Raw genomic sequence first — 26911 nt, 5'->3', positions numbered from 1 at the left:
CAGTCAAGTTCCTCCACCCCAAACTGGCTCCTCCATGTCTTTATGGACCTTGCTGTGTGCACTGGTGGGCAGTCATGTTGGAACATGAAGGGGCCATCCCCAAACTCTTCCCACAAAGTTGGGAGCATGAAATTGTCCAAAATGTCTTGGTAACGCCTTAAGTGTTCCCTTCACTGGAACTAGGGGGCCAAGCCCAACCCTTGAAAAATAACCCCACACCATAATCCCCCTCCACCAAACTTTACGCTTGGCACAATGCAGTCAGGCAAGTACTGTTCTCCTGGCAACTGGCAAACCCAGACATGTCCATCGGATTGCCAGACAGAGAAGTGTGATTGGTCACTCCAGAGAACACGTCTCCACTGCTCTAGAGTCCAGTGGCGGCGTGCTTTACACCACTGCATCCGACGCTTTGCATTGCACTTGGTGATGGAAGGCTTGGATGCAGCTGCTCGGCCATGGAAACCCATTCCATGAAGCTCTCTACGCACTGTTGTTGTTGTGCTAATCTGAAGGTCACACCAAGTTTGGAGGTCTTCAGCTATTGACTCTGCAGACAGTTGGTGACTTCTGCACTCTGTGCGCTTCAGCATGCGCTGACCCCGCCCTGTCATGTGACGTGGCCTACCACTTGGTGACTGAGTTGCTGTTGTTCCCAGTTGCTTCCACTTTGTTATAATCCCACTAACAGTTGAGCGTGGAATATTTAGTAGCCAGGAAATGTCACGGATGGACTTATTGCACAGGTGACAACCTATCACGGGACCACGCTTGGAGTCACTGAGCTCCTGAGAGCGACCCATTCTTTCACCAATGTTTGTAGAAGCAGTCTGCATGCCTAGGGGATGATTTATACACCTGTGTCCATGGAGGGGATTGGAACATCTGAATCACATGATTTGGAGGGGTGTGCTAATTCTTTTGGCAATACTGTATAGTGTGTATATATATGTATGTATGTATGTATGTATATATATACAATGATTTGTTAGGCTTGCCCACAAACAAAACTGTGACCCATTGTTTGCGTAAGTGAGAGGAACTGTGCCCTGTCATTGTTGTCAGTGGGAGGAATTGTACCCCATCGTTGGTGTCATTGGGAGGAATTGTGCCCCATCGTTGGTGTCATTGGGAGGTATTGTGCCCTGTCGTTGGTGTCATTGGGAGGAATTGTACCCCGTTGTTGGTATCATTGGGAGGAATTATGCCCCATCGTTGGTGTCATTGGGAGAAATTGTGCCCCATCGTTGGTGTCATTGGGAGAAATTTGACCCCATAGTTGGTGTCATTGGGAGGAATTGTGCCCTATCGTTGGTGTAATTGGGAGGAATTGTGCCCCATCGTTTGTGTCATTGGGAGGAATTGTGCCCCATAGTTGGTGTCATTGGGAGGAATTGTGCCCCATCGCTGGTGTTATTGGGAGGAATTGTGCCCCATCGTTTGTGTCATTGGGAGGAATTGTGCCCCATAGTTGGTGTCATTTGGAGGAATTGTGCCCCATAGTTGGTGTCATTTGGAGGAATTGTGCCACATAGTTGGTGTTATTGGGAGGAATTGTGCCCCATAGTTGGTGTCATTGGGAGGAATTGTGCCCCATCGTTGGTGTCATTGGGAGGAATTGTGCCCCATCATTGGTGTCATTTGGAGGAATTGTGCCCCATAGTTGGTGTCATTGAGAGGAATTGTGCCCCATAGTTGGTGTCATTTGGAGGAATTGTGCCCCATTGTTGGTGTCATTGGGAGGAATTGTGCCCCATCGCTGGTGTCATTGGGAGGAATTGTGCCCCATAGTTGGTGTCATTTGGAGGAATTGTGCCCCATAGTTGGTGTCATTGAGAGAAATTGTGCCCCATTGTTGGTGTCATTGGGAGGAATTGTGCCCCATCATTGGTGTCATTGGGAAGTAAAAATAAAGTAAAGTAAAAATACATCAGTTTTAAGCAAGGTTTACCAGGGAGCCTGCAGTATTCATGACACTTTTGGTCCTTATCTATTGCTGGTGACATTTGCAGGAACAAGAAACTTATGAGACAAATCTTGGAAACCTGGTGGTGAATTCATCGGCAATTGCCTACGATAGGCTTGATAAATATCATCTTTGGATAAAGTAAAACTTGCATTGGATTAAGAAAAAGAAATACATACATACACACATATATATATATGAGTCTCGGCGGCGAGACTCATCCACCTCACTAACCGCTCCACATCCGCAACCCCCCTCTGCCAATCACTTCACTGGCTCCCGATTGCCCAACGCATCAAATTCAAACTACTAACCCCGACCTACAAAGCCATCCACAATGCTGCTCCAACCTACTTAACCGACCTGATGCCCAAATACTACCCTACCCGTGCCCTTCGCTCCTCTCAGGACCTCCTACTCTCTAGCTCACTGATCTCCTCCTCTCACGCCCGACTGCAAGACTTCTCCAGGACCTCCCCCATCCTCTGGAACTCACTACCCCAATCCATCAGACTGTCACCCACCCTCACCACCTTCAGGCGCACCCTAAAGACCCACCTCTTCAGGGAGGCCTACCCCTCCCTCACCTAACATCTGACCTCCACTCCTCCCACCACCTCATCCCCCACAGCCACTTCCTCCTGTACCACCTTCCCCTCCCTCCTAGATTGTAAGCTCGAAAGAGCAGGGCCCTCGAACCCCTTGTGTATCGCACTGTCTCTGTCTTGTCTCATGTTCTGTCCCCCTGCCTTTGTACAGCGCTGAGCAAACCCTTTGGCGCTTTATAAATACTGTATAATAATAATAATATATATACACACACATATATATATCAGTTTTAAGCAAGGTATTATTATTATTATATCGAGTTTATATAGCGCCAAAGGGTTTGCTCAGCGCTGTACAATAGAGGGGGGGACAATACATGACTCAGTACAGCAACAACAAACAGCACACGAGGGGTTAGAGGGCCCTACTCTTTCGAGCTTACAATCTAGGAGGGAGGGGGTAGTGGTACAGGAGGAAGTAGCTGTGGGGGCTGGAGTGGTAGGAGGAAGGAAGGGCAGCGGCTGTTAGGTGAGGGTGGGGTAGGCTTCCCTGAAGAGATGGGTTTTCAGGGAGCGCCTGAAGGTGAGGAGGGAAGGTGACAGTCTGATGGATTGGGGTAGTGAGTTCCAGAGGATGGGGGAGGACCTGGAGAAGTCTTGCAGTCGTGCATGGGAGGAGGAGACCAGGGAGCAAGATAGAAGGAGGTCCTGTGAAGAGCGAAGGGTACGGGTAGGGTGGTACCTGGGAATCAGGTCGGTGAGGTAGTTAGGGGCAGTGTTGTGAATGGCTTTGTAGGTCAGGATTAGAAGTTTAAATTTGATGCGTTGGGCGATGGGGAGCCAGTGGAGGGAGAGGCAGAGGGGGGAGGCAGAGGTGGAGCGGCTGGTAAGGTGGATGAGTCTGGCCGCTGAGTTCAGGGTATATAAGAGAGCCTGTATTATGTATGGAACTCTTGGTCAATATTTAATGGGGGTGACATTTCCAGGTGCAAGAAACTTACGAGACAAAATCCTGGAAACCTGGCGGTGAATTCATAGGTAACCGCCTACGATAGGCTTAGTAAATTCCGGATCAAGATAAAGTAAAAACTGCATTGGACTCAAAATATATATGTCAGTTTTAAGCAAAGTATACAAGTGATCCTGCAGTATTTATGCAACTCTTGGTTGGTATTTAATACTGGCAACATTTCCAAGACCAAGGAACTTAAGAGACAAATCTTGGAAACCTGGCGGTGAATTCATCAGCAACTGTCTACGAAATGCTTAGTAAATATTGGTTTTGAGCAAGATATACAAGTGACCCTGCAGACTTTATCCATGTTTAGCCGGTATTTAATGGGGGTGACATTTCCAGGTGCAAGAAACTTACAAGACAAATCTTGGAAACCTGGTGGTGAATTCAACGGCAACTGTCTACGAAATGCTTAGTAAATACCAGTTGCAAGCTAGGTATACAAGTGACCCTGCAGACTTTATCCACGTTCGGTCAGTATTTAATGTGGTGACATTTCCAGGCACGAGAAACCTAAGAGGCAAATCTTGGAAACCTGGTGGTGAATTTGTAGGAAACTGTCTTCAAAATGCTTAGTAAATACTGGTTTTGAGCAAGGTATACAAGTGACCCTGCAGACATTATCTATGTTCGGTCAGTATCAGGGATGGACTGACCATTTGGAAACTCGGGCACTGCCCAAGGGCCCAGGGTCAGTAGGGGGCCCCATGAGATGCCCCTGGTACCTTTTTCATAGGCTTTTTTGAATTTGGGCAAGGACACAGGGGCCCCATGATCCCCTATTGCCCGGGGGCCCCATGAGTTATCAGTCCGCTCCTGGTCAGTATTTAATGCGGGTGACATTTCCAGGTGCAAGAAACCTAAGAGAAAAATCTTGGAAACCTGGCGATGAATTAATAGGCAACTGCCTACGAAATGCTTAGTAAATACCGGTTTTAGATCAAGTAAAAATCGCGTTTGATTAAAATATATATTCAACTCGGTTTTAAGCAACGTATACTAGGGCGCCTGCAGTATTTATGACACTCTTAATCAGTATTTAATGAGGCAACATTTCCAAGAACAAGAAACTTACAAAATTTGCAAACCTGGCGATCAATTGATAAACTGCTGATAGGATTAATAAATGTTGGTTTCAAGCAAGGTATACAAGTGACCCTGCAGACTTTATCCACATTTGGTTAGTATTTAATGCGGGTGACATTGCCAGGCACAAGAAACTTAACAGACAAATCTTGGAAACCTGGCAGTGAATTCGTAGGCAACTGTCTTCAAAATGCTTAGTAAATATTGGTTTTGAGCAAGATATACAAGTGACCCTGCAGACTTTATCCATGTTTGTTCAATATATAATGCGGGTGACATTTCCAGGCACAAGAAACTTAACAGACAAATCTTGAAAACCTGGCAGTGAATTCATAGGCAACGGTCTGCGAAATGCATAGTAAATACCGATTTTAGATCAAGTAAAAATTGTGTTGGATTAAATATATATTCAACTCGGGTTTTAAGCAAAAAGGTATACTAGGGAGTCTGCAGTATTTATGACACTCTTAATCAGTATTTGATAAGACAAAATTTCCAAGAACAAGAAACTTACAAAATTTGCAAACCTGGCGATCAATCGATAAACAGCTGATATGATTAGTAAATGCCGGTCTCAAGCAAGGTATACAAGTGACCCTGCAGCCTTTATTCACGTTCGGTCAGTATTTAATTCGGGTGACATTTCCAGGCACAAGAAACCTAAGAGACAAATTTTGGAAACCTGGCGGTGAATTCATAGGCAACTGTCTTTAAAATGCTTAGTAAATTCCGGTTTTGAGTAAGATATACAAGTGACCCTGCAGACTTTATCCACGTTCGGCCAGTATTTAATGCTGGTGACATTTCCAGGCGCAAGAAACTTAACAGACAAATCTTGGAAACCTGGTGGTGAATTCACTCTTAATCAGTATTTAATGAGCCAAAATTTCCAAGAACAAGAAACTTACAAAATTTGCAAACCTGGTGATCAATCGATAGACAGCTGATAGGCTTAGTAAATACTGGTTTCGAGCAAGATATACAAGTGACTCTGCAGACTTTATCCATGTTTGTTCAAAATATAATGAAGGTGACATTTCCAGGCACAAGAAACCTAACAGACAAATCTTGGAAACCTGGTGGTGAATTCATAGGCAACTGTCTACGAAAACTTTGTTAATATTGGTTTCGAGTAAGATATACAAGTGACCCTGCAGACTTTATCCACATTTGGTCAGTATTTAATGCTGGTGACGTTTCCAGGCACAAGAAACTTAAGAGACAAATCTTTGGAAACCTGGTGGTGAATTCACTCTTAATCAGTACTTAATGAGCCAAAATTTCCAAGAACAAGAAACTTACAAAATTTGCAAACCTGGCGATCAATCGATAGACAGCTGATATGATTAGTAAATGCCGGTTTCAAGCAAGGTATACAAGTGAGCCTGCAGACTTTATCCACATTTGGTCAGTATTTAATGCGGGTGACATTTCCAGGTGCAAATAAAATTTAACAGACAAATCTTGGAAACCTGGTGGTGAATTCACTCTTAATCAGTATTTAATGAGCCAAAATTTCCAAGAACAAGAAACTTACAAAATTTGCAAACCTGGCGATCAATCGATAGACAGCTGATATGATTAGTAAATGCCGGTTTCAAGCAAGGTATACAAGTGAGCCTGCAGACTTTATCCATGTTTGTTCAATATATAATGTGGGTGACATTTCCAGGCACACGAATCTTAAGAGACAAAATCTTGGTGAATAAATCGGCAACTGCCTACCGTAGGCTTAGTAAATACCCGGTCTAGCACGCCCGGTATATTCATGACCATTCACCCAGTCATTGGAAGCTGTGCCCGCCATGGACTAGGGCTTGCAAGAGTTAAATATTTACAGCTGCAGATAGGGTTTGCTCAGTATAGCTATCGCTGCACTCTTTTTTTTTTTTTGCTCGGTAATAATCAGTAATAATCAATAGATTTGCGGTGTTAGCAAACAAGGGTTAAAGGTCATTGTGCAAGGGGACTTAGAAATGGGAAGTAAAATGCAGTTACCTTTCTTGTCGGCTTAGGCGTTTTTTGCTTTCTGCAGTCCCCGAGACACATGACTGTCAATGTGCCTGTAATACCGACTGACTGTATGGTGGCATGCACAGTGTTTCACAGCACAGAGGGCTGAGGACAGGACTTTGCACTGTGGGAGCTCTCAGGCCATGTAGCTGCTAGTTCTGATGTCCAGGACGTGTTTGTCTGAGAGAAGCCCATGGGAAGGCAAGGGGACTCTGCAGTCTATGGATTTGAAAGGTGGAGGAGGTTCCTTTGTGGCTATCCATCTGGATGGGGGAGGGTATTATTAACTTAAACTTCCCCGAATAGCCCAGATATTGGTTGTCGGCTGACCACACACTACCTATTTTTTACTGTAGCAATGAGACCAAACTAAATCAGGTAACGTAGGTGACATGGAGTGACCATGAGAGAGCATTGCATGCGATCTGTAGGTAGAATGAAAATTGTCACCAACATAGACACGTGCGTTTCATTTTGTTACGAATAATTTTTTGTATGAAATTTTCATTTTCGAAGATTCAGATACAAATCTCCCAATGGAACTAGTAATGAATGGCAAGGAATCGAAAAAAAAGTTACTGTGAAAAACTGCAGACACTGTTAGAAATGTGTTCATTTAAGAATGATTTTGTATCCTGCCCTTTCCAATTTTTTGGATGGATATGAATCTCCCAATGGAAATAGTAATAAATGTCAACGAATCCAAAATGAAGCTATTAAAAAAAAAAAATCACATACACTGTTAGAAATTTGTTCGTTCAAGAAGAATTTTCCATCCTGTTCCTTCCAATTTTCTGGATGGATACGAATCTCCCAAAGGAAATGGAAATAGTAATGAATGGCAACAAATCCAAAAAGAAGTTATTGCGAAAAACCGCAGACAGTGTTAGAAATTTGTTCTTTCAAGAAAGATTTTCTGTCCTGCTCCTTCCAATATTCTGGATGGATACGAATCTCACAATGGAAACAGTAACGAATCTCAACGAATCCGAAAAGAAGTTATTACAAAAAAAAACGCATACACTGTTAGAAATGTGTTCGTTCAAGAAAGATTTTCTGTCCTGCACCTTCCAATTTTCTGGATGGATACGAATCTCACAATGGAAATAGTAATGAATGGCAACGAATCCGAAAAGAAGTTATTACAAAATAAAACACATACACTGTTAGAAATTTGTTCGTTCAAGAAAGATTTTCTGTCCTGCTCCTTCCAATTTTCTGGATGAATACGAATCTCACAATGGAAACAGTAACGAATCTCAATGAATCCGAAAATAAGTTATTATAAAAAACCACAGACACTGTTAGAAATTTGTTCGTTCAAGAAAGATTTTCTATCCTGCTCCTTCCAATTTTCTGAATGGATACGAATCTCCCAATGGAAATAGTAACGAATGTCAACAAAAACCGAAAGAAGTAATTACGAAAAACCGCATACACTTATAAATATGTTCCTTCAAGAAAAATTGTCCATCTTGCTCCTTCCAATTTTCTGGATGGATACGAATCTCCCAATGGAAATAGTAACGAATCTCAACGAATCCAAAAAGAAGTTATTACAAAAAAAACCGCGTACACTGTTAGAAATTTGTTCGTTCAAGAAAGATTTTCTGTCCTGCTCCTTCCAATTTTCTGATTGGATACGAACCTCCCAATGGAAATAGTAATGAATGGCAACGAATCCGAAAAGAAGTTATTACAAAAAAAATGCATACACTGTTAGAAATTTGTTCGTTCAAGAAAGATTTTCTGTCCTGCTCCTTCCAATTTTCTGATTGGATACGAATCTCCCAATGGAAATAGTAACAAATGTCAACAAAAACCAAAATAAGTCATTACGAAAATCCTCATAAACTTAGAAATATGTTCGTTCAAGAAAGATTTTCTATCCTGCTCCTTCCAATTTTCTGATTGGATACGAATCTCTCAATAGAAATAGTAACTAGAAAAGCTACAATTTCTGGGGAAATTGTGTGAAGTGTTTTTTGCCTCCACCAGTAGTCTACAACTGGAGTGGGCGAAGTAACTGGGTGGAGTGGGTTGAGCTGGGCGGCGTGAGTTGCAAACAAATGGTCATATTGTGAAAACTTTCAGGACTATGGCTTAGCCAAGGACATTTTTAGTGGCAGCGGGGATAACTGAACGTTTTGATATACGATTTGTGTAGGTGGGCTTGAAAATGAGGGAGTGGTGGCAGTTTAGAAATCATGTCCTGATTTGTCAGCTCCCACTCTAGTTTTGAACATTCCGCCATTCATTCCTATGGGACCAATTTCACTACAAAAACGTCGATATTTTGTGAACCATTCGGCGAAACGTTCCACAAAGTAATAGCGCACCAATCGGGAACAATCCGCACGTTTCAATATATTACTGTCTATGTAGTGTAAAAACCGTGGGAGCCGTTAGGGTGGTAAATTTGGCTATAATAAGAATATATATGTGAGATAACAGTAAGTGGTCTTGCCATGCAGGAACACTTAATGAATGGCAACGAATCTGAAAAGAAGTTATTACGAAAAACCGCATACACTGTTAGAAATTTGTTCGTTTAACCACTTGCCCTCCAGAGGATTTACCCCCCTTAATGACCAGGCCTCTTTTTTGCTACTCGGCGCTGCACTAATTCAACTGATAATTGCGCGGTCATGCAATGCTGCACCCAAACGAAATTTACGTCCTTTTTTTCACACAAATAGAGCTTTCTTTCGGTGGTATTTGATCACCTGTGCGCTTTTTATTTTTCACGCTATAAACAAAAAAAGGCCAAAAATTTTGAAGAAAAATTATATTTTTTACTTTCAGCTATAAAAAATATATAGTAAGCTCAAAGTTGGTTATAAATTTAGGCCAAAATGTATTCTGCTCCATGTTTTTGGTAAAAAAAATCCCAATAAGTGTATATTGATTGCTTTGTGTGGAAGTTATAGCGTCTACAAACTATGGTATAGATACTGCAATTTATGCCATTTTTTTGCTATACAGCACTGCGCTAGTTTAACGGACAATTGCGCGGTCATGCAATACGGTACATAAATGAAATTTACATCCTTTTTTGTTCCCACAAATTGAGCTTTCTTTCAGTGGTATTTGATCGCCTGTGCGGTTTTTATTTTTTGCGCTATAAAAAAAAGGCTGACAATTTTGAGGAAAAAAACCAATATTTTGGACTTTTTGCTATAAAACATGTCCAGTAAAAAAAAATTTAAAGATCAAATTTAGTCATAAATTGCTGCCAAAATGCATTCTGCGACATGTCTTTGCTAAAAAAAAAAACCCAATACGTGTAAATTAATTGGTTTACATGAAAGTTATAGCGTTTACAAATGGCGGGAAAGATACTGGGATTTTTAGGGTTTTTTTTATACTAATAATGGCGGCGATCAGCGACTTATGGCGGCGATCAGGGACTTATGGCGGCGATCAGTGACTTATGGTGGGACTGCGGGACTGCGGCGGACATTGTGACATTGGGGGGTACTGACTTGGGGTCACTGACATCCCCAGTGACAGCAATACAGTGATCAGTGCAAAAAAAAAACCCACTGACACTGTACTAATGGCACTGGGGAGGAAGGGGTTAAGTTTATTATTCAGAGAAAGGGTTAACTGTGTGAGGGGAGTGTTTTACTAGGGGGTGGGGGTGTGTACTGCTGGGAACACCGCTGATCAGGAGAGAGAAACTCTTCTGTCCCAATCAGCGTGTCCTGGAGCTGTCAGGGAACTGACAGAAAGCACAGCTACTGCAGCTGTGCTCTCTGTCAGCGATTGCCGCCGATCGCCGGGACACAGCCGGTAACGACATCTGCGGCTGCGATCGGCGGGACAGGTAGGGCGGCGGCGCTCCTCGCGCACGCCCCCTACCTGTTTTCAAAACACATTTTTTAATACGTGCTTTTGCCCAGCCGTGCTGCCCTGCCGCCGTATTTATACAGTGGCTGGGCGGCATGTGGTTAAGAATGATTTTTTATCCTGCTCTTTCCAATTTTTTGGATGGATATGAATCTCCCAATGGAAATAGAAGTAAATGTCAACGAATCCGAAAAGAAGTTATTGCGAAAAACCGCATACACTGTTAGAAACAGCCCAGATATTGGTTGTCGGCTGACCACACACTAACTTTTTTTAACTGTAGCAATGAGACCAAACTAAATCAGGTAACGTAGGGGACATGGAGTGACCATGAGAGAGCATTGCACGAGATCTGCAGGTAGACTGCAAATTATCACCAAGACACGTGCGTTTCATTTTGTTACAAATAATTTTTTGTATGTAATTTTCATTTTAGAAGATTCAGATACGAATCTCCTAATGGAAATAGTAATGAATCTCAATGAATCCGAAAAGTAGTTATTACAAAAAAATATCGTAGACTGTTAGAAATTTCTTTGTTCAAAAACTATTTTCCATCCTGTTGCTTCCAATTTTCTGGATGAATACGAATCTCCCAAAGGAAATAGTAACGAATCTCAACAAATCTGAACAGAAGTTATTAAAAAAAAAAATCACATAGACTGTTAGAAATTTCTTTGATCCAAAACAATTTTCCATCCTGCTCCTTCCAATTTTCTTGATGGATATAAATCTCCCAATGGAAATAGTAACGAATCTCAACGAATCCGAAAAGAAGTTATTACAAAAAATCACATACACTGTTAGAAATTTGTTCGTTCAAGGAAGATTTTCCATCTTGCTCCTTCCAATTTTCTGGATGGATACGAATCTCCCAATGGAAATAGTAACGAATGTCAACAAAAACCGAAAGAAGTAATTACGAAAAATCGCATACACTTAGAAATATGTCCGTTCAAGAAAAATTGTCCATCCTGCTCCTTCCAATTTTCTGGTCACTGCGGTTGAAAACAAACATCAATTTGACCCTACTAATGACTGAAATGAACAAACTTTCTTAGAATATACTTCTCTTAAAGTTACTAAACCCACAACAGTAAAATCAGTCTGTAGATGCAGTAAAGCATGCTGGTTATACTCACTGTGGAACCTAAAGGGTTAATCCTCTGCATTGTGTAAAAAGATTGTTTGATCCTGTCTTCTCTGATCCTCCCCTTTTTCTACTGTCCCCATTTCATCCCCTGATAGAACACAGCTTCGGGGACACTCTGCACATGCTCAGTTTGGTGTGTATTGCTAGAGTTGTTTTTTTTTCCTTGGGAGGGTGCATGTGATCAGCACAGGGCCAATCAGCGCTGTCCAGACAGAGAGTCAGGGGTTATGCAGCCTCATAGGACAGTCAGAGGAGAATGAAAACTCCTCCTGCAAGCTTTAACCAGTGCTCAGCTGGACACTGATAGAAGTCACAAGACTGCTATATACTGCTGATGAGAAAAGATATTTAGTGTTTATATTTACTGCAATAATTGCACTCAGTTTGGTGTGTATTGCTAGAGAGGTTTTTTTTTTCTTTGGAGAGTGCATGTGATCAGGGTCAATCAGCGCTGTCCAGACAGAGGTCAGGGGTTCTGCATCCTCCTAGAGCAGAAAGAGAACTCCTAAAAGCTTTAACATGTGCTCTGCGGGACACTGATAGAAGTCACAAGACTGCTCTAACTGCTGATGAGAAAGGTATTTAGCAGTTTATATTTACTAAAATAATTGCATTTCCATGTTCTGTGTACTGTGGGAGACCAGATATAGTAAATGCAGGGTCCGGGGAGACCAGATATAGTGAATGCAGGGCCCTGGGAGACCAGATATAGTAAATGCAGGGTCCGGGGAGACCAGATATAGTGAAGGCAGGGTCCGGGGAGACCAGAAATAGTGAATGCAGGGTCCGGGGAGACCAGATATAGTGAATGCAGGGTCCGGGGAGACCGGATATAGTGAATGCAGGGTCCGGGGAGACCGGATATAGTGAATGCAGGGTCCGGGGAGACCGGATATAGTGAATGCAGGGTCCGGGGAGACCAGATATAGTGAATGCAGGGTCCGGGGAGAGCGGATATAGTGAATGCAGGGTCCGGGGAGACCAGATATAGTGAATGCAGGGTACGGGGAGACCAGATATAGTGAATGCAGGGTCCGGGGAGACCAGATATAGTGAATGCAGGGTCCTGGGAGACCAGATATAGTGAATGCAGGGTCTGGGAAGAGCTGATATAGTGAATGCAGGGTCCGGGGAGACCGGATATAGTGAATGCAGGGTCTGGGGAGACCAGATATAGTGAATGCAGGGTCCGGGGAGAGCGGATATAGTGAATGCAGGGTCCGGGGAGACCAGATATAGTGAATGCAGGGTCCGGGGAGACCAGATATAGTGAATGCAGGGTCCGGGGAGAGCTGATATAGTGAATGCAGGGTCTGGGGAGACCAGATATAGTGAATGCAGAGTCTGGAGAGGGTAAATATAGTGAATGCAGGTTCGGGGAGACCGGATATAGTGAATGCAGGATCCGGGGAGACCGGATATAGTGAATGTTGGGCCCTGGGAGACCGGGGAGCATACAATCTAAGAGGAAGGGGCTGGTGGTACAAAGGGTAATAACTGTGGGGGATGGACTGGTAGGAGGAATAGAAGATTCCATTATTAGCTGAAGGCAGGATAGGCTTCCCTGAAGAGATAGGTTTTCAGAGATCGCCTACAAGTGAGCAGAGTAGGCGATAGTCTTGACTAGGTGGATCCCTTTGAGAACGTGCGTTTGCACGAAACGCATCAGGGAGGAGCCTACATGCTGACGTCACACCGCCATGTTCAAGTGATGGTCCGGCGGCCATCTTTGTAAGTGCTTTTTATCCATTGATGATTTTATGCTCCACATGGTTGCTATCTTTTTCATAGCACATACTACATTATATGATACTGTCTCTGGGCTCGGTCTATGAGCTTGCCCTCTAGGAGGAATCCCTTTCCATGGTTCACCGTGGGCTGGAGATGAAGACTTGGCTACTCCACTCATTTGATGCATCACTGGCTTCTGGAGAGATCCCACCTTCAACCGGGTCACCGGCAGGAGGAACAAGCAGGAACACCCCTTAGTGTCATTCCGCTCTGGGCTTGCTACTTACCGTACTTCTGGTGAGTGCGTTATAGTGGAGGTGCAGTGCGGAAGTCACAGAAGTCACTACATTTTGTTGATTTGAACATATCACTATTTTTGGGACTATTATGATATATAGAGGACTTATTTTCATTTGTTATTTGTTATACCGTCTATTTTGCTTCTTCATTGGAATATTCACTATTCTCTATTTCTTTTTTATGATGTTTCTTTTCTCTTTTATGATCACACTGCTCTTCATTGATTATAACACACATTTTTATTAGCGTTGCACATTGATATTATAGTGTTTTGTTTTGGTGGAGATAGAGGGTTTGCCACGTTGTGCTAACTCAGGGGCGGACTGACCATTTGGAAACTCGGGCACTGCCCGAGGGCCCGGGGTCAGTAGGGGGCCCCATGAGATGCCCTTGGTACCTTTTTCATAGGCTTTTTTGAGTTTGGGCAAGGACACAGGGGCCCCATGATCCCCTATTGCCCGGGGGCCCCATGAGTTGTCAGTCCGCCCCTGTGCTAGCTGCTTTATTTTTTCCTTTTTTTTTTTGTCTTGCGCTCGCCACTTATTCTTTGATAGTCTGACTGATTGGGGTAGAGAGCTCCAAAGGATAGGGAGGCTCTGGTGAAGTCTTGGAGATGAGCATGGGAGGAGGAGACAAAGGAGCTAGAGAGTAGAAGGTTGTGGGAGGAGCAGAGAGTACGGTTTGGGTGATATTTGGAGACAAGATCGGTGATGTAATTTGGGCTTTATGGCTTTATATGTTAATGTTTTGAATTTTATGAAGGCAACGTTCATTCTCCATGGCCCACTGTATGTAGGTGAGTAGCCACCCTCTCTAACTTCCAAGGTGAACTATGGACTATGGGATTTGTAAGGTGCATAGAGTAGTGACTTCAACTAACAGGCACTGCTTGTTCTAAACAAATGGAAGTGAGGGGAGGAAAAGAAGAGATTTGGGAGCCCATGGAAAACATTAGAACGAGGCAGCACAGTGGCTAAAAGGTTAGCACTTCCACCTGGCAGTACTAGAGTCGTTGGTTCAAATCCCAACCATGGCACCACCTGCCTGGAGTTTGCATGTTCTCCCTGTGTGGGTTTCCTCTGGGTACTCCAGTTTCCTCCCACATTCCAAAGACATGCTGGTAGGTGAATTGGCTCCTGTTTAAATTGTCCCTAGTATGTGTATGTATGAATGTGAGTTAGGGACCTTAGATTGTACTCCCCTTGAGGGTTAGGGACTGATGTGAATGTACAATATATATGTAAAGTGCTGTGTAAATTGATGGCGCTATATAAGTACCTGAAATAAATAAAAACAAAAAAAGTAATTTCATTTAAAATAGATTACAGGGCCATTACGCAGTGGATGTGTGGGGATTATTGTTGGAGAATAAGGATCTAGTTTAGTGTCTGGCAGGCGTCTGCTTAAACACCATCATGCAGATCTCTGGGGGCACTACTTTCCATCGCTTCCGGGTGTGTCAGATAGCCTGTCCTCCATGGGGCATTGCGGCTCCTCCCACCGACACCTAGGTCACCATGGGATGCAGCTTTCTTGGAAAGTAACTTTAGAGGATTAATTAAAACTTTAAACTGAATATTTCGGGTAATAAATCAGCTGAACCCACATGGAAGAAAAATATATTTTAAAAATATTCTTCCCAAATATATTGCCATATATTTGAAATGCTACAAGTTTGGCCATATTCAATATATTTCAATATATATATATATATGCTGCGTGTTGAAATGAGTTTTTATTACAAAATATATGAAAAATATTTTTAAAAATACATTTCAAATATACTGTATGTCTTTAAAAATACAAATCTACATTTTTGGAATGCATTTACAAATATATGTAAAAATATATGTTAAAATGACTTTTTTAAACGTTAAAAAAAATCTGAAGAATATATTTAAAAAATATATATTTTTAAAATTATATATTTTTTTAATATATTCTTCAGATTTTTTTCTATTCTTTTTCACTCTATTCTTTTCTTTTTTTATACTTCTCTTCTCTCCTCTCTTCCGTTTTACTCTATTCTATTTAACTCTATTCTGTTCTTTTTGAAATTCGAATTTTGGAAGACAGCTATATCCTATTTTATTCTCTTCTATTTAAATCTATTCTATTTTTTCTATGCTATCTTTTTTTATGCTCCGTTCAGGCTTCTATAGCCACGTTCACTAAATTCCACTACAGGTGCAGGTTGGGTAAAGAATTCGTAATCACTCTATGTAATGTAGACAGAAAAGATATCCCTATCACCGCACACCGTTCAAGCCTGTCCATAACAAGTAATAGCAGCCTCAGCCTAGCTCCATCTAAGCCACGCCTCCGACGCATTTCGCCCCTCCTACGGGTCTTAGTCATGGAGATGATTGGGATCTCTTTTCTGTCCACTGTGTAAGCCAATCACTGTGATCACATGATGGTCGATCCCTCCTGTCTCCCTGGCATTCAAAACTGTTTAAAGGGACTCTGGGAAAGGGATTAAAGATCACAGAGATGTCTCTTCCCAGCCCTTTGCCTCTTTATTGGACAATTAAGGAGCAGCCAACACTCCTAAGCCATCAGCACAGTGGCTAGGTGGTTAGCACTTCCGCCTGGCAGTACTCGGGTTGTTGGTTTGAATCCCAACCACGGCACCACCTGCCTGGAGTTTACATGTTCTCCTTGTGCCTGTGTGGGTTTCCTCCAGATACTCCAGTTTCCTCCCACACTCCAAAGACATGGTGATAGTTGAATTGGCACTTTGCTGGTACCGGGTTGAACCCCCTTTTGCCTTCATGACCAAGGTATTGCTATGTATTGCAGCTGTGTGGACTTTACTACGTCCCCCACCAACCAACCAAAGTCCCCCTCCCTTAAAACAAACAACTGGAAATAATTTTTTGGGGGGGTTGAAGAGGCTACAGCTACCATTTATTAACCACTTCCCGACTGCCCTATAGCAGAAACACTGTTACAGGGCGGCACGGGTGTGCAAAATCACGTGTGTGTTTTTGCATTTCTGGGTAGGGGGTGCATGCGAGCCGCGCGCACCCTACCCACGCTGCCATTTGGGCTCTGCCCGGTATTTACTTGCCAGCGCCCGGTGATTTCCGATGATTACCGACAGGGAGGAGGACTGTTTTGTTTACTAACAGTTCTCCTCCCTGTCAGCTCGGGCTCACTGCTCTGGATGGCTGTGCACAGCAGTGTGATTACAGTGAAGCACACAGACACCACCCCCTAGTAAAACACTCCCTGCACACAGTTAACCCTTTGATCACCCCCTCATGTTAACCCCTTCCTGCCCAGTTCCATTAGCACAGTGTCAGTGGGGGTTTTTTTTAGCACTGATCACTGTATTGGTATCACTGGGGATGTCAGTGACACCAAGTCAGTTCCCCCCCCAGTGTCAGAATATCCGCCGCAGTCCCGCTATAATTCGCTGATCGCCGCCGTTACTAGTAAAAATAAAAAGAAATCCCAGTATATATACCGCCATTTGTAAACGCTATAACTTTCATGTAAACCAATTATCTTACATGTATTGGGATTTTTTTTTAGCAAAGACATCGCAGAATACATTTTGGCCTAAATCTATGATGAAATTTGATTTTTTAAATTTTTTTTTACTGGACATGTGTAATAGCAAAAAAGTCAAAAGTATTGTTTTTTTCTCAAAATTGTCGGTCTTTTTTTCTTCTAGCGCAAATAATAAAGAGCACACAGGCGATCAAATACCACCGAAAGAAAGCCCGATTCATGGGGGAAAAAAAGGACATAAATTTAATTTGGGTGCGGCGTAGCATGACCGCGCAATTGTCAATTAAAGTAATGCAGCGCCGTATCGCAAAAAATGGCCTGGTCAGGAAGGGGGGGGGGGGAAATCCTCAGGAGGGCGAGGGGTTAATGAGTAACAGAGTTGTCCTTGTTCAGGCTGAATGAGAGTTAAGCCTGAACATAGCCTCCCAATAACACACCAATGAATGGATTTGATTTTCTTCTACTTCAGAAGCGTTGGAAATCTGCTTGAAGATCACACAGTCCAATCTCTAATGCAGTTATATTGGGGGCTCATTGGTGCTTCCATTGTCCTTAGCATAAAACGTTTGTCACAGGTCTCAAGCAGTATAAAGCCGATTTTGTTGTTGGTCGCTCAAAGATGTGTGGAACGTCTATCTATATTATTCGTTCAATTTAAATGCAGTTAGGTAGACACTTGTACTACTTCTAAGGCTCCATGTGGGCAGCACAGTGGCTAAATGGTTAGCACTTCCACCTGGCAGCACTAGGGTCATTGGTTCAAATCCCAGCTACAGCACCACCTGTCTGGAGTTTGCATGTTCTCCCTGTGCCTGCATGGGTTTCCTCCCACACTCCAAAGACATGCTGGTAGGTTTATTTGCTTTCATCTAAATTGTCCCTAGTATGTGTATGTATGAATGTGAGTTAGGGACCTTAGATTGTACACCCCTTGAGGGTTAGGGACTGATGTGAATGTACAATATATATGTAAAGTGCTGTGTAAATTGATGGCGCTATATAAGTACCTGAAATAAATACACACTGCATGTTGAAATGCATTTTTTATATATTACAAAATATATGAAAATATTTTTTAAAAATATATATTTTTTTAAAAATATTCTTCAGATTTTTTATTAACATATAAAAAAGTCATTTTAACATATCTTTACATATATTTGTAAATGTATTCCAAAAATGTAGATTAAATGTATTTTTAAAAATATTTTTCATATATTTTGTAATAAAAATGCATTTCAACATACAGTATTATATATATAAATATATTTTGAAATAAATTGCATTCGGCCAAAATTGTAGTATGCCAAATTTATGTGGAATATATATGTGTAAAGAGCTGCGTAAATTGACGGCACTATATAAGTACCTGAAATAAATAAATGTACGCTTAGATTGTACGCCCCTTGAGGGTTAGGGACTGATGTGAATGTACAATATATATGTAAAGTGCGGCGTAACTTGACAGCGCTATATAAGTACCTGAAATAAATAAATAAATAATACACTGCAGCTGATAAAACTCACGTTCCGAAGCTTTTCTGCGTTTTTTTTATTACACTGATCACTGTATTGGTGTCACTGGGGATGTCAGTGACACCAACTCAGTTCCCCCCCAGTGTCAGAATGTCCGCCGCAGTCCTGCAATCCCGCTATAAGTCGCTGATCGCCGCCATTACTAGTAAAAAAAAAAAAATCCCAGTATCTATACCGCCATTTGTAAACGCTATAACTTTCACGTAAACCAATTAATTTACACGTATTGGGATTTTTTTTTTTGCAAAGACATCGCAGAATACATTTTGGCCTAAATTTATGACGAAATTTGATTTATAACATTTTTTTACTGGACATGTTTAATATCCTAGATTGTAAGCTCCAAGGATCAGGCCCTCCTATCCCTCTTGTATTGAACTGTATTGTTGCTGTATTGTCTCCCGTTATACTGTAAAGCGCTGAGCAAACTGTTGGCGCCATATAAATCCTGTATAATAATAAAATTTGTGGGGGGCAAAAAGGACATAAATCTCGTTTGAGTGCAGCTATATAAATCCTGTATTATAATAAAAATACTAATAGCAAAAAAGTCAAAAGTATTGCTTTTTTCTCAAATCTATCTATACTATTCATTCAATTTAAATGCAGTCAGGTAGACACTTGTACTACTTCTAAGGCTCCATGTACACTGCAGCTGATAAACTCACGTTTAGGAGCTTTTCTGCGTTTTTTTCAGCAGCCCCTGAACTCTCCCTAATGTTCTCCTATGTGTCCATGTACACATCGTCCTTTACAGTCGTTTACAGGCAGTTGAGTTTACAGACTTTTTTTGAACGCAGAAAACTTGCGTTCAGGAGTAGATTTTATCAGCGTTTCAAACGCGTGTAACCGCGGCTAACTGCGTTTGGAAATCTTTTTTGAACTCTTCCATTTCCAGATGCTGTCCAGAGCCTTTTTTTCATCATGAAAAATGCATGCAAAGCATTTTCCTGGTACTCAAATGGACCCGGTACACCATACTTTGCATGAAATAAAATATGTTAGACACTGCTGCAATAATTTCTGCACAGAAATGAGCTGGAACACATCCAAACACCACAAAAATAAAAAGACAAGTCATCTCAACATATACTGCTCTCTCTGCTTCTGATCTCTCTATTTCTCTCAAAATGTCTGAAAAAGCTAACTTTTTTTTACAGTGCATTCTGGGCATTTTGGAAGGTCTCCTGAGGTTATCTTTAAAAAAACGCTTCTTAACGCAAATGCTCATAAACGCGGTATGCAAACGCGGCTAAACCTACGTTTTCCAGCAGTCAGTTTCCATCGTTCAGAAATGTCCCGTGTACATGGAGCCTAAGGCGTGTACCAGGGGCGGACTGACCATTTGGAAACTCGGGCACTGCCCGAGGGCCCGGGGTCAATAGGGGGCCCCATGAGATGCCCCTGGTACCTTTTTCATAGGCTTTTTTGAGTTTGGGCAAGGACACAGGGGCCCTATGATCCCCTATTGCCCGGGGGCCCCATGAGTTGTCAGTCCGCCCCTGGTGGTGCTCTTAAGGAGATGAGGTGCAAAAGGGAAAATGGCTTCCGAATTAGGTGTTTGCATTCTGTGTGAAAAAGACAACTACAGGATATCTACTCCTGACGCTCCACTCTGGAGAATTCTGTTGGTACGTCAAAGTGATGTCAGATGTCACAGAAATCCTGCAAAGTTACAGTAAAGTACGGAAAATGCATTTTACGTGTGGAGATTCCTTTGATCACAAATATTAAGGCCTATGACCAGGGATGTCGCGAGCGGGTCTATGGCCAGGAGTGTGGCACAATACAGTGGAGGGTTCCATCAACAACAGGGGGTGGTTGTCCTGTCCTAGAAGAAGTGGGGAGGGGGTCTGCATAGTTTGGCATCAACACCTAACCAATCGCGGGCCCCCTTACATGTGTATCCAGAGCCATCTGCCATCTTTATTGTCCTGGATGATGCCCCCTGGCCAGGGGCGGACTGACCCGAGGGCCTGGGGTCAGTAGGGGGCCCCATGAGATACCCCCAGGGCTGGACTGACCATTTGGAAACTCGGGCACTGCCCGAGGGCCCAGGGGCAGTAGGGGGCCCCATGAGATGCCCCTGGTACCTTTTTCATAGGCTTTTTTGAGTTTGGCCAAGGACACAGGGGTCACGTGATCTCCTATTGCCTGGGGGCCGCATGAGTTGTCAGTCCGCCCCTAGATACCCCTGGTACCTTTTTCATAGGCTTTTTTGAGTTTGGGCAAGGACACAGGAGCCCCATGATCCCCTATTGCCCGGGGGCCCCATGAGTTGTCAGTCCGCCCCTGGATACCCCTGGTACCTTTTTCATAGGCTTTTTTGAGTTTGGGCAAGGACACAGGGGTCCCATGATCCCCTATTGCCCGGGGGCCCCATGAGTTGTCAGTCCGCCCCTGCCCCTGGCTAGTGGAAAAGTTGATTGGCTAGGAATTTTCCTGGCCAGTTGATATTTTTCTCCAAAGACAGACCTGGGCCATCAGTGCCCTCACATCCCTACTGTCAAGTTTGCCCATCTAAACCACTTTCTATTAAGTATTCAAAATCTTGCTGCACGTTGAATATTGCCTTCTTTTCATTAAGTGGTCTGAGGGTCCTCTAGGGGTTAAATGTCCTGGAATCTCAAATTCCAGAGAAGAAGTTGTTTTTCACCCAAGGAAGAGGCTTCTTAGATCTACTGCACCTGTTTGTTTGACTTGAAGCCTGAGAAGCCACATTATCAGCCATGGAATGAGCTTGTATTCCCTTTCCCTTTCTATTGACTTTATGGCTCAAGGGCTAGCAGCTCTCACAATAAATTGGCCAAACAAGTTCCAGCTGGTTAGCCCTACACCTCCCACGCTGGTAAACAAGCACTTGTTTTGGAAGAGGGTCTTCAAATGACAGCCAACTGACATCCAATGAAAGGAGGAGAAGAAGGAAAGTCAACCTTTTTTACATAGCAACAGGCTGGGGGCACTAAACACAAGTCTGAGACTTGGTTCTTCATAAAACATTCATTCGCTGGGGTGTTTCTGGCATTCCTGTGATGCGTGGAGAATGGAACAGATGTTGAGATAGAAAAATCGGCTTACATTTTTATGAAAAGCCTAAAAAATAAAAAAAATTAAAAAGCCCTGGATTGAATATCTGACTGGTGATTCTTGGGATAATCCTACTTGGGTAGTAGCCAGGGGCAAAGTGACAACTCATGGGGCCCTCGGGCAATAGGGGATCATGGGGCCCCTGTGTCCTTACCCACACCCAAAAAAGCCTATGAAAAAGGTACCAGGGGCATCTCATGGGGCCCCCTACTGACCCCGGGCCCTCGGGGTCAGTCCGCCCCTGGTAGTACCCCTGAATTGGAAGGTTAGCATGTGGTACTTCTTTTTTTTTCCTAACACTTTCCTCTTCCTTACTGCTTTCTATATGTCTGCCTCTTCTGCTGTGGAAAGTCAATGTCCCTCTTAGACCTAGTGGGACATCAACCTCTTTAACTTGGATTGCAAGGCCATCTTCCCTACGTTGGAGGTTGCAAGTGTTTTGCCGGTCCCTTTTTTTTTGGCTCTGATGCTACAGTATATTTTGCTGATTACTACACGATGACTCTTTGAGCCTTGGTCGTTCTGTTTATTAGTTAGAGAAATTTATGTTCTTAATTATTTGCTAAAAATGGATATAAGCCATAGCCCTATGCATATGTTGTTGGGTTTTCCAAGAATATGGACAAAGAAGACCTCCTGTTATGCTTTAATGTGAATGCCTTATGTACACTATATTGCCAAACGTATTGGGCCGCCGGCCTTTACCCACACATGAACTTTAATGGCATCCCAGTCTTAGTCCGTAGGGTTCAATATTGAGTTGGCCCCGCCCTTTGCAGCTATAACAGCTTCAACTCTTCTGGGAAGGCCGTCCACAAGGTTTAGGAGGGTGTCTATGGGAAGGTTGGACCATTCTTCCAGAAGCACATTTGTGAGGTCAGGCACTGATATCGGACGAGAAGACCTGGCTCGGAGTCTCCGCCTTAAGAGTTCTCTTCACTGGAACTAAAGGGCCAAGCCCAACCCCTGAAAAACAACTCCACACCATAATTCCCCCTCCACCAAACTTTACACTTGGCACAATTCAGTCAGGCATGTATTTCTGGAAACCACCAAACCCAGACACGTCCATCGGAGGGCCAGGCAGAGAAGCATGATTCATCACTCCAGAGAACATGTCTCCACTGCTCTAGAGTCCAGTGGCGGCGTACTTTACACCACAGCATCTGACACTTTGCATTGCACTTGGTGATGTAAGGCTTGGATGCAGCTGCTCAGCTATGGAAACCCATTCCATGAAGCTCTCTACGCACTGTTGTTATGCTAATCTGAAGACCACACCAAGTTTGGAGGTCTTTAGCTATTGACTCTGCAGACAGTTGGAGACTTCTGCGCACTGTGCGCTTCAGCATGCGCTGACCCCACTCTGTCATGTGACGTGACCTACCACTTGGTGGCTGAGTTGCTGTTGTTCCCAGTTGCTTCCACTTTGTTATAATCCCACTAACAGTTGAGCGTGGAATATTTAGTAGCCAGGAAATGTCACGGATGGACTTATTGCACAGGTGACCACCTATCACGGGACCACGCTTGGAGTCACTGAGCTCCTGAGAGCGACCCATTCTTTCACCAATGTTTGTAGAAGCAGTCTGCATGCCTAGGTGATGATTTTATACACCTGTGGCCATGGAGGGGATTGGAACACCTGAATAAACTTTTGGCAGTATAGTGTATGTGGAGGAATTGTGGCTTTGTAACCATTGTACATTACCACACGTTATTTTTTTTAAATTCATAATAAGAAGTATTGGAAATGAAAAAATACAAAAAGGAGATTATAATCTTTTAGACCACATGGTAGTTTAGTGATTACCATTGTAGACATTTAGAGGTTTTGATTCTACCACCATGTTTTTTGTATGTTGTCCTCATGTTAGTGTGAAATACTTCTTCATCTTCAGTTTCTCCTCAAATTGAGTGCCTGATGATGCAGTTGACGGACCACCTACTGTACTGAGCAGTTGACAATTGAACTGTTTGGTAGCTCACATGGCAGTTTAGTGATTATCGCTGTAGACTTCTAGAGATCTTGGGTTTGGATTCTACCACCATGGTTTTTGTATGTTGTCCTCATGTTAGTGTGAAATACTTCTTCGTCTTCAGTTTCCCCCCACATTGATTACCTGATGATGCAGTTGATGGACCATCTACTATATTGAGCAGTTGACAAGTGCGTATTTGGTAGCTCAGATAGTTTAGAAGTTAGGGACCACATTTTTTGGAGGTGCCTTGATGTAGCAGTGTAGCTTTCACATGTATTCCTAAATGTATGCAAGATACAGCATTGAACATCCTGACTTCCAGCACAAAACCTAAAAACAAAATGCTCTATCTCTGGATAAGGGATAGAGGCATCCAAATTGTTCCTTTTTGCCCCATTCAGCCATTGGCGCACCCAGGTCTGCTGGTGTATAGAACAGATATAGCCGTCATTTTACAGAACTTATTTTACCAACTTGCATACAGAAGTTTCAGGCTTCTTAGTTCTTATGAGTGCAAGATATATTCTCCCCGGCCACTTTATTGGGGACACCTTGTGCCAGGGATCTCCACGATTCCCGCAGCGATGGTCCCGGCGCAGGCGCAGTGCGCCGCCCTGTGCAGGGACGCGGGCACTAGGTCCGGGCCGGCCGCGGCGTTCGAGTTCGCGCATGCACAGTAGAAGTCGCGGCCGCACGCTGGGCACCATTGGCAGCGCAGGGCGCGATATTTAAACGGCCCTGAGCTGTCATTCAGTGCCTTCTGGTCTTCCCTGCATTCCTGATTCTGCGAACCTGTGCCCTGTAAGTTTTGACCCGGATTGTACCTGACCTTGCTATATTCTCCTGTCCTGACCCTTGCTTTGTCTGACCTCTCTCCTGGATGCCCCCTATTGGATCTGACCTGCTGTTGCTGACCTGGCGTGTGACCCGACTATTCTCTGCCTGCTGCCTTGTACCATACCGTCCTCCCTGTTACCGACCCGGCCTGTCTGACCTTGCTCAACCATCCATCCATCCCTCGCAGTGGGGTCTTCAGACCTCCTCATATCAGACTCTTTCCCGTGGGAGCCCTCGGCGCATACCACTACCACTGACGGACGTACCCAGTAGCCACAACCTGGTCTCGGGGTGCTCCAAGTCCATCCCCACCATCAGGGGCCCTGGTGAACAAGCACTCTGGGACTTAGATTCCGTGCGCTGGGGACGCCTATTCAGTGGAGTGCTAGTGGTACCGCCGGGCGGTCCCTTACACCTTGCTAGTGCCAAGAAAATATCCCCCACACCATACACCACCACCAGCCTGAACCATTGATACGAGGCAGGATGGATCCACCTCACCATGACACCACCACCACCAGCCCGAACTGTTGATACAAGGCAGGATGGATCCCCCACACCATGACACCAGCCTGAACCGTTGATACGAGGCAGGATGGATCCACCTCACCATGACACCACCACCACCAGCCTGAACCATTGATACAAGGCAGGATGGATCCTCCACACCATGACACCAGTCTGAACCGTTGATACAAGGCAGGATGGATCCATGCTTTCATGTTGTTTACGCCAAATTTTGACTCTACCATCTGGATGTCACAGCAACCAGTCTGCCCATTCTCCTCTGACCTCTGACATTAATAAGGCATTTTCGTCCACACAACTGCCGCTCACTGGATATTTTCTCTTTTTTGGACCATTCTCTGTAACCCTAAAGATGGTTGTGTGTGAAAAAATCCCAGCAGATCAGCAGTACTTGAAATAATCAGACCAGCCTGTTTGGCACCAACAACCATGCCATATTCAAAGTCACATAAAACCCCTTTCTTCCCCATTCTGATGCTCGGTTTGAACTTCAGCAAGTTGCCTTCACCACGTCTAGATGCCGAAATGCACTGGGTTGCTGCCATGTGATTGGCTGATTAGCAATTTGTGTTACCAAGCAATTGAATAGGTGTACCTAACAAAGTGGCCGGTGAGTGTATCATTACTGGCTTCATGTTGTAGGACTTGTGAGTCCAATGGAAAAGTACAACCATTAAGGCCATGGGGAAGTACTACAAAAGCAACCAAAAAGCCCACCACTAAAGCATTGCATCCTTTTAACAAAGGTATTCACACATCCTATTTCCAGCATAGAACCCCAAAAAAGGAGCTCAAATTAGGAAAGCCACATCTTGCACTGATGATGACGAAGAAGCTTTAAAACAGCTCTATGCAAGTTGGTAACACCGGCTCTTTAATATTACGGCTATGTGTATGCTATACGCCAGTGGCTCTGGATACGCATGTAAGGGGGCCGCTATTGGTTAGGTGTTGATGCCAAACTATGCAGACCCCCTCTCCACTTCTTCTAGGACAGGACAACTACCCCCCTGTTGTTAAATGGAACCCTCCACTGTATTTTGCCACACTCCTGGCCATAGACCCGCTCGTGACATCCCTGGTCATAGGCCTTAATATTTGTGATTATCCACTCGTAAAATGCATTTTCCGTACTTTACTGTAACTGCAGGATTTCTCTGACATCTGACATCACTTTGACGTACCAACAGAATTCTTCAGAGTGGAGCGTCAGGAGTAGACATCCTGTAGTTGTCTTTTTCACACAGAATGCAAACACCTAATTCAGAAGCCATTTTCCCTTTTGCACCTCATCTCCTTAAGAGCACCACAGATGTGGGACCACTTTCCCCATGTATACAAAGTCCTTCCTTCACCAAGTAGAATCACTGCGCCCAGGGGCGGACTGACCATTCGAGCACTCGGGCACTGCCCGAGGGCCCAGGGTCAGTAGGGGGCCCCATGAAATGCCCCTGGTACCTTTTATAGGCTTTTTTGGGTGTGCTTTGAGTGTGGGCAAGGACACAGGGGCCACATGATCCCCTATTGCCCGGGGGCCCCATGAGTTGTCAGTCTGCCCCTGACTTCAATTGTGTATCAGTCTCTCCCAATGCCTCTTTTACATCTCTGCCCAACAAGGCACACAGCCAGCTGGGAAATTAATTTCCAAGTGTCAGCAGTGTTCACATCAGGGGATCATGGCCTGGCCTAAAAAGTCATTTGCACCCCACTATGGGAACCGCAGCAGATGTTCAGGGAAGACAAGGCAACTACAGCTTT

General features: G+C 43.8%; 1 protein-coding gene across 1 annotated transcript in view; it reads right to left on the bottom strand.

The window, feature by feature from the left end:
• Positions 1–6786, bottom strand: part of LOC149443838 (insulin-like growth factor 3.L) — a 43809-nt gene extending 37023 nt beyond the window's left edge. Inside the window, exon 1 of the mRNA XM_089655160.1 lies at positions 6614–6786. Within this exon, the coding sequence (XP_089511286.1) occupies positions 6614–6664 (51 nt within the window). The 5' untranslated portion in view covers positions 6665–6786. The remainder of the gene's footprint in view (positions 1–6613) is intronic.
• Positions 6787–26911: the final 20125 nt, after the last annotated feature.

The sequence above is a fragment of the Staurois parvus genome, unplaced genomic scaffold, assembly GCF_062004578.1.
Source record: "Staurois parvus isolate SC_StPar_1 unplaced genomic scaffold, SC_StPar_1.0 ptg000827l, whole genome shotgun sequence".
Taxonomy (NCBI): domain Eukaryota; kingdom Metazoa; phylum Chordata; class Amphibia; order Anura; family Ranidae; genus Staurois; species Staurois parvus.
This window is presented reverse-complemented; position numbering and strand designations above follow the sequence as displayed.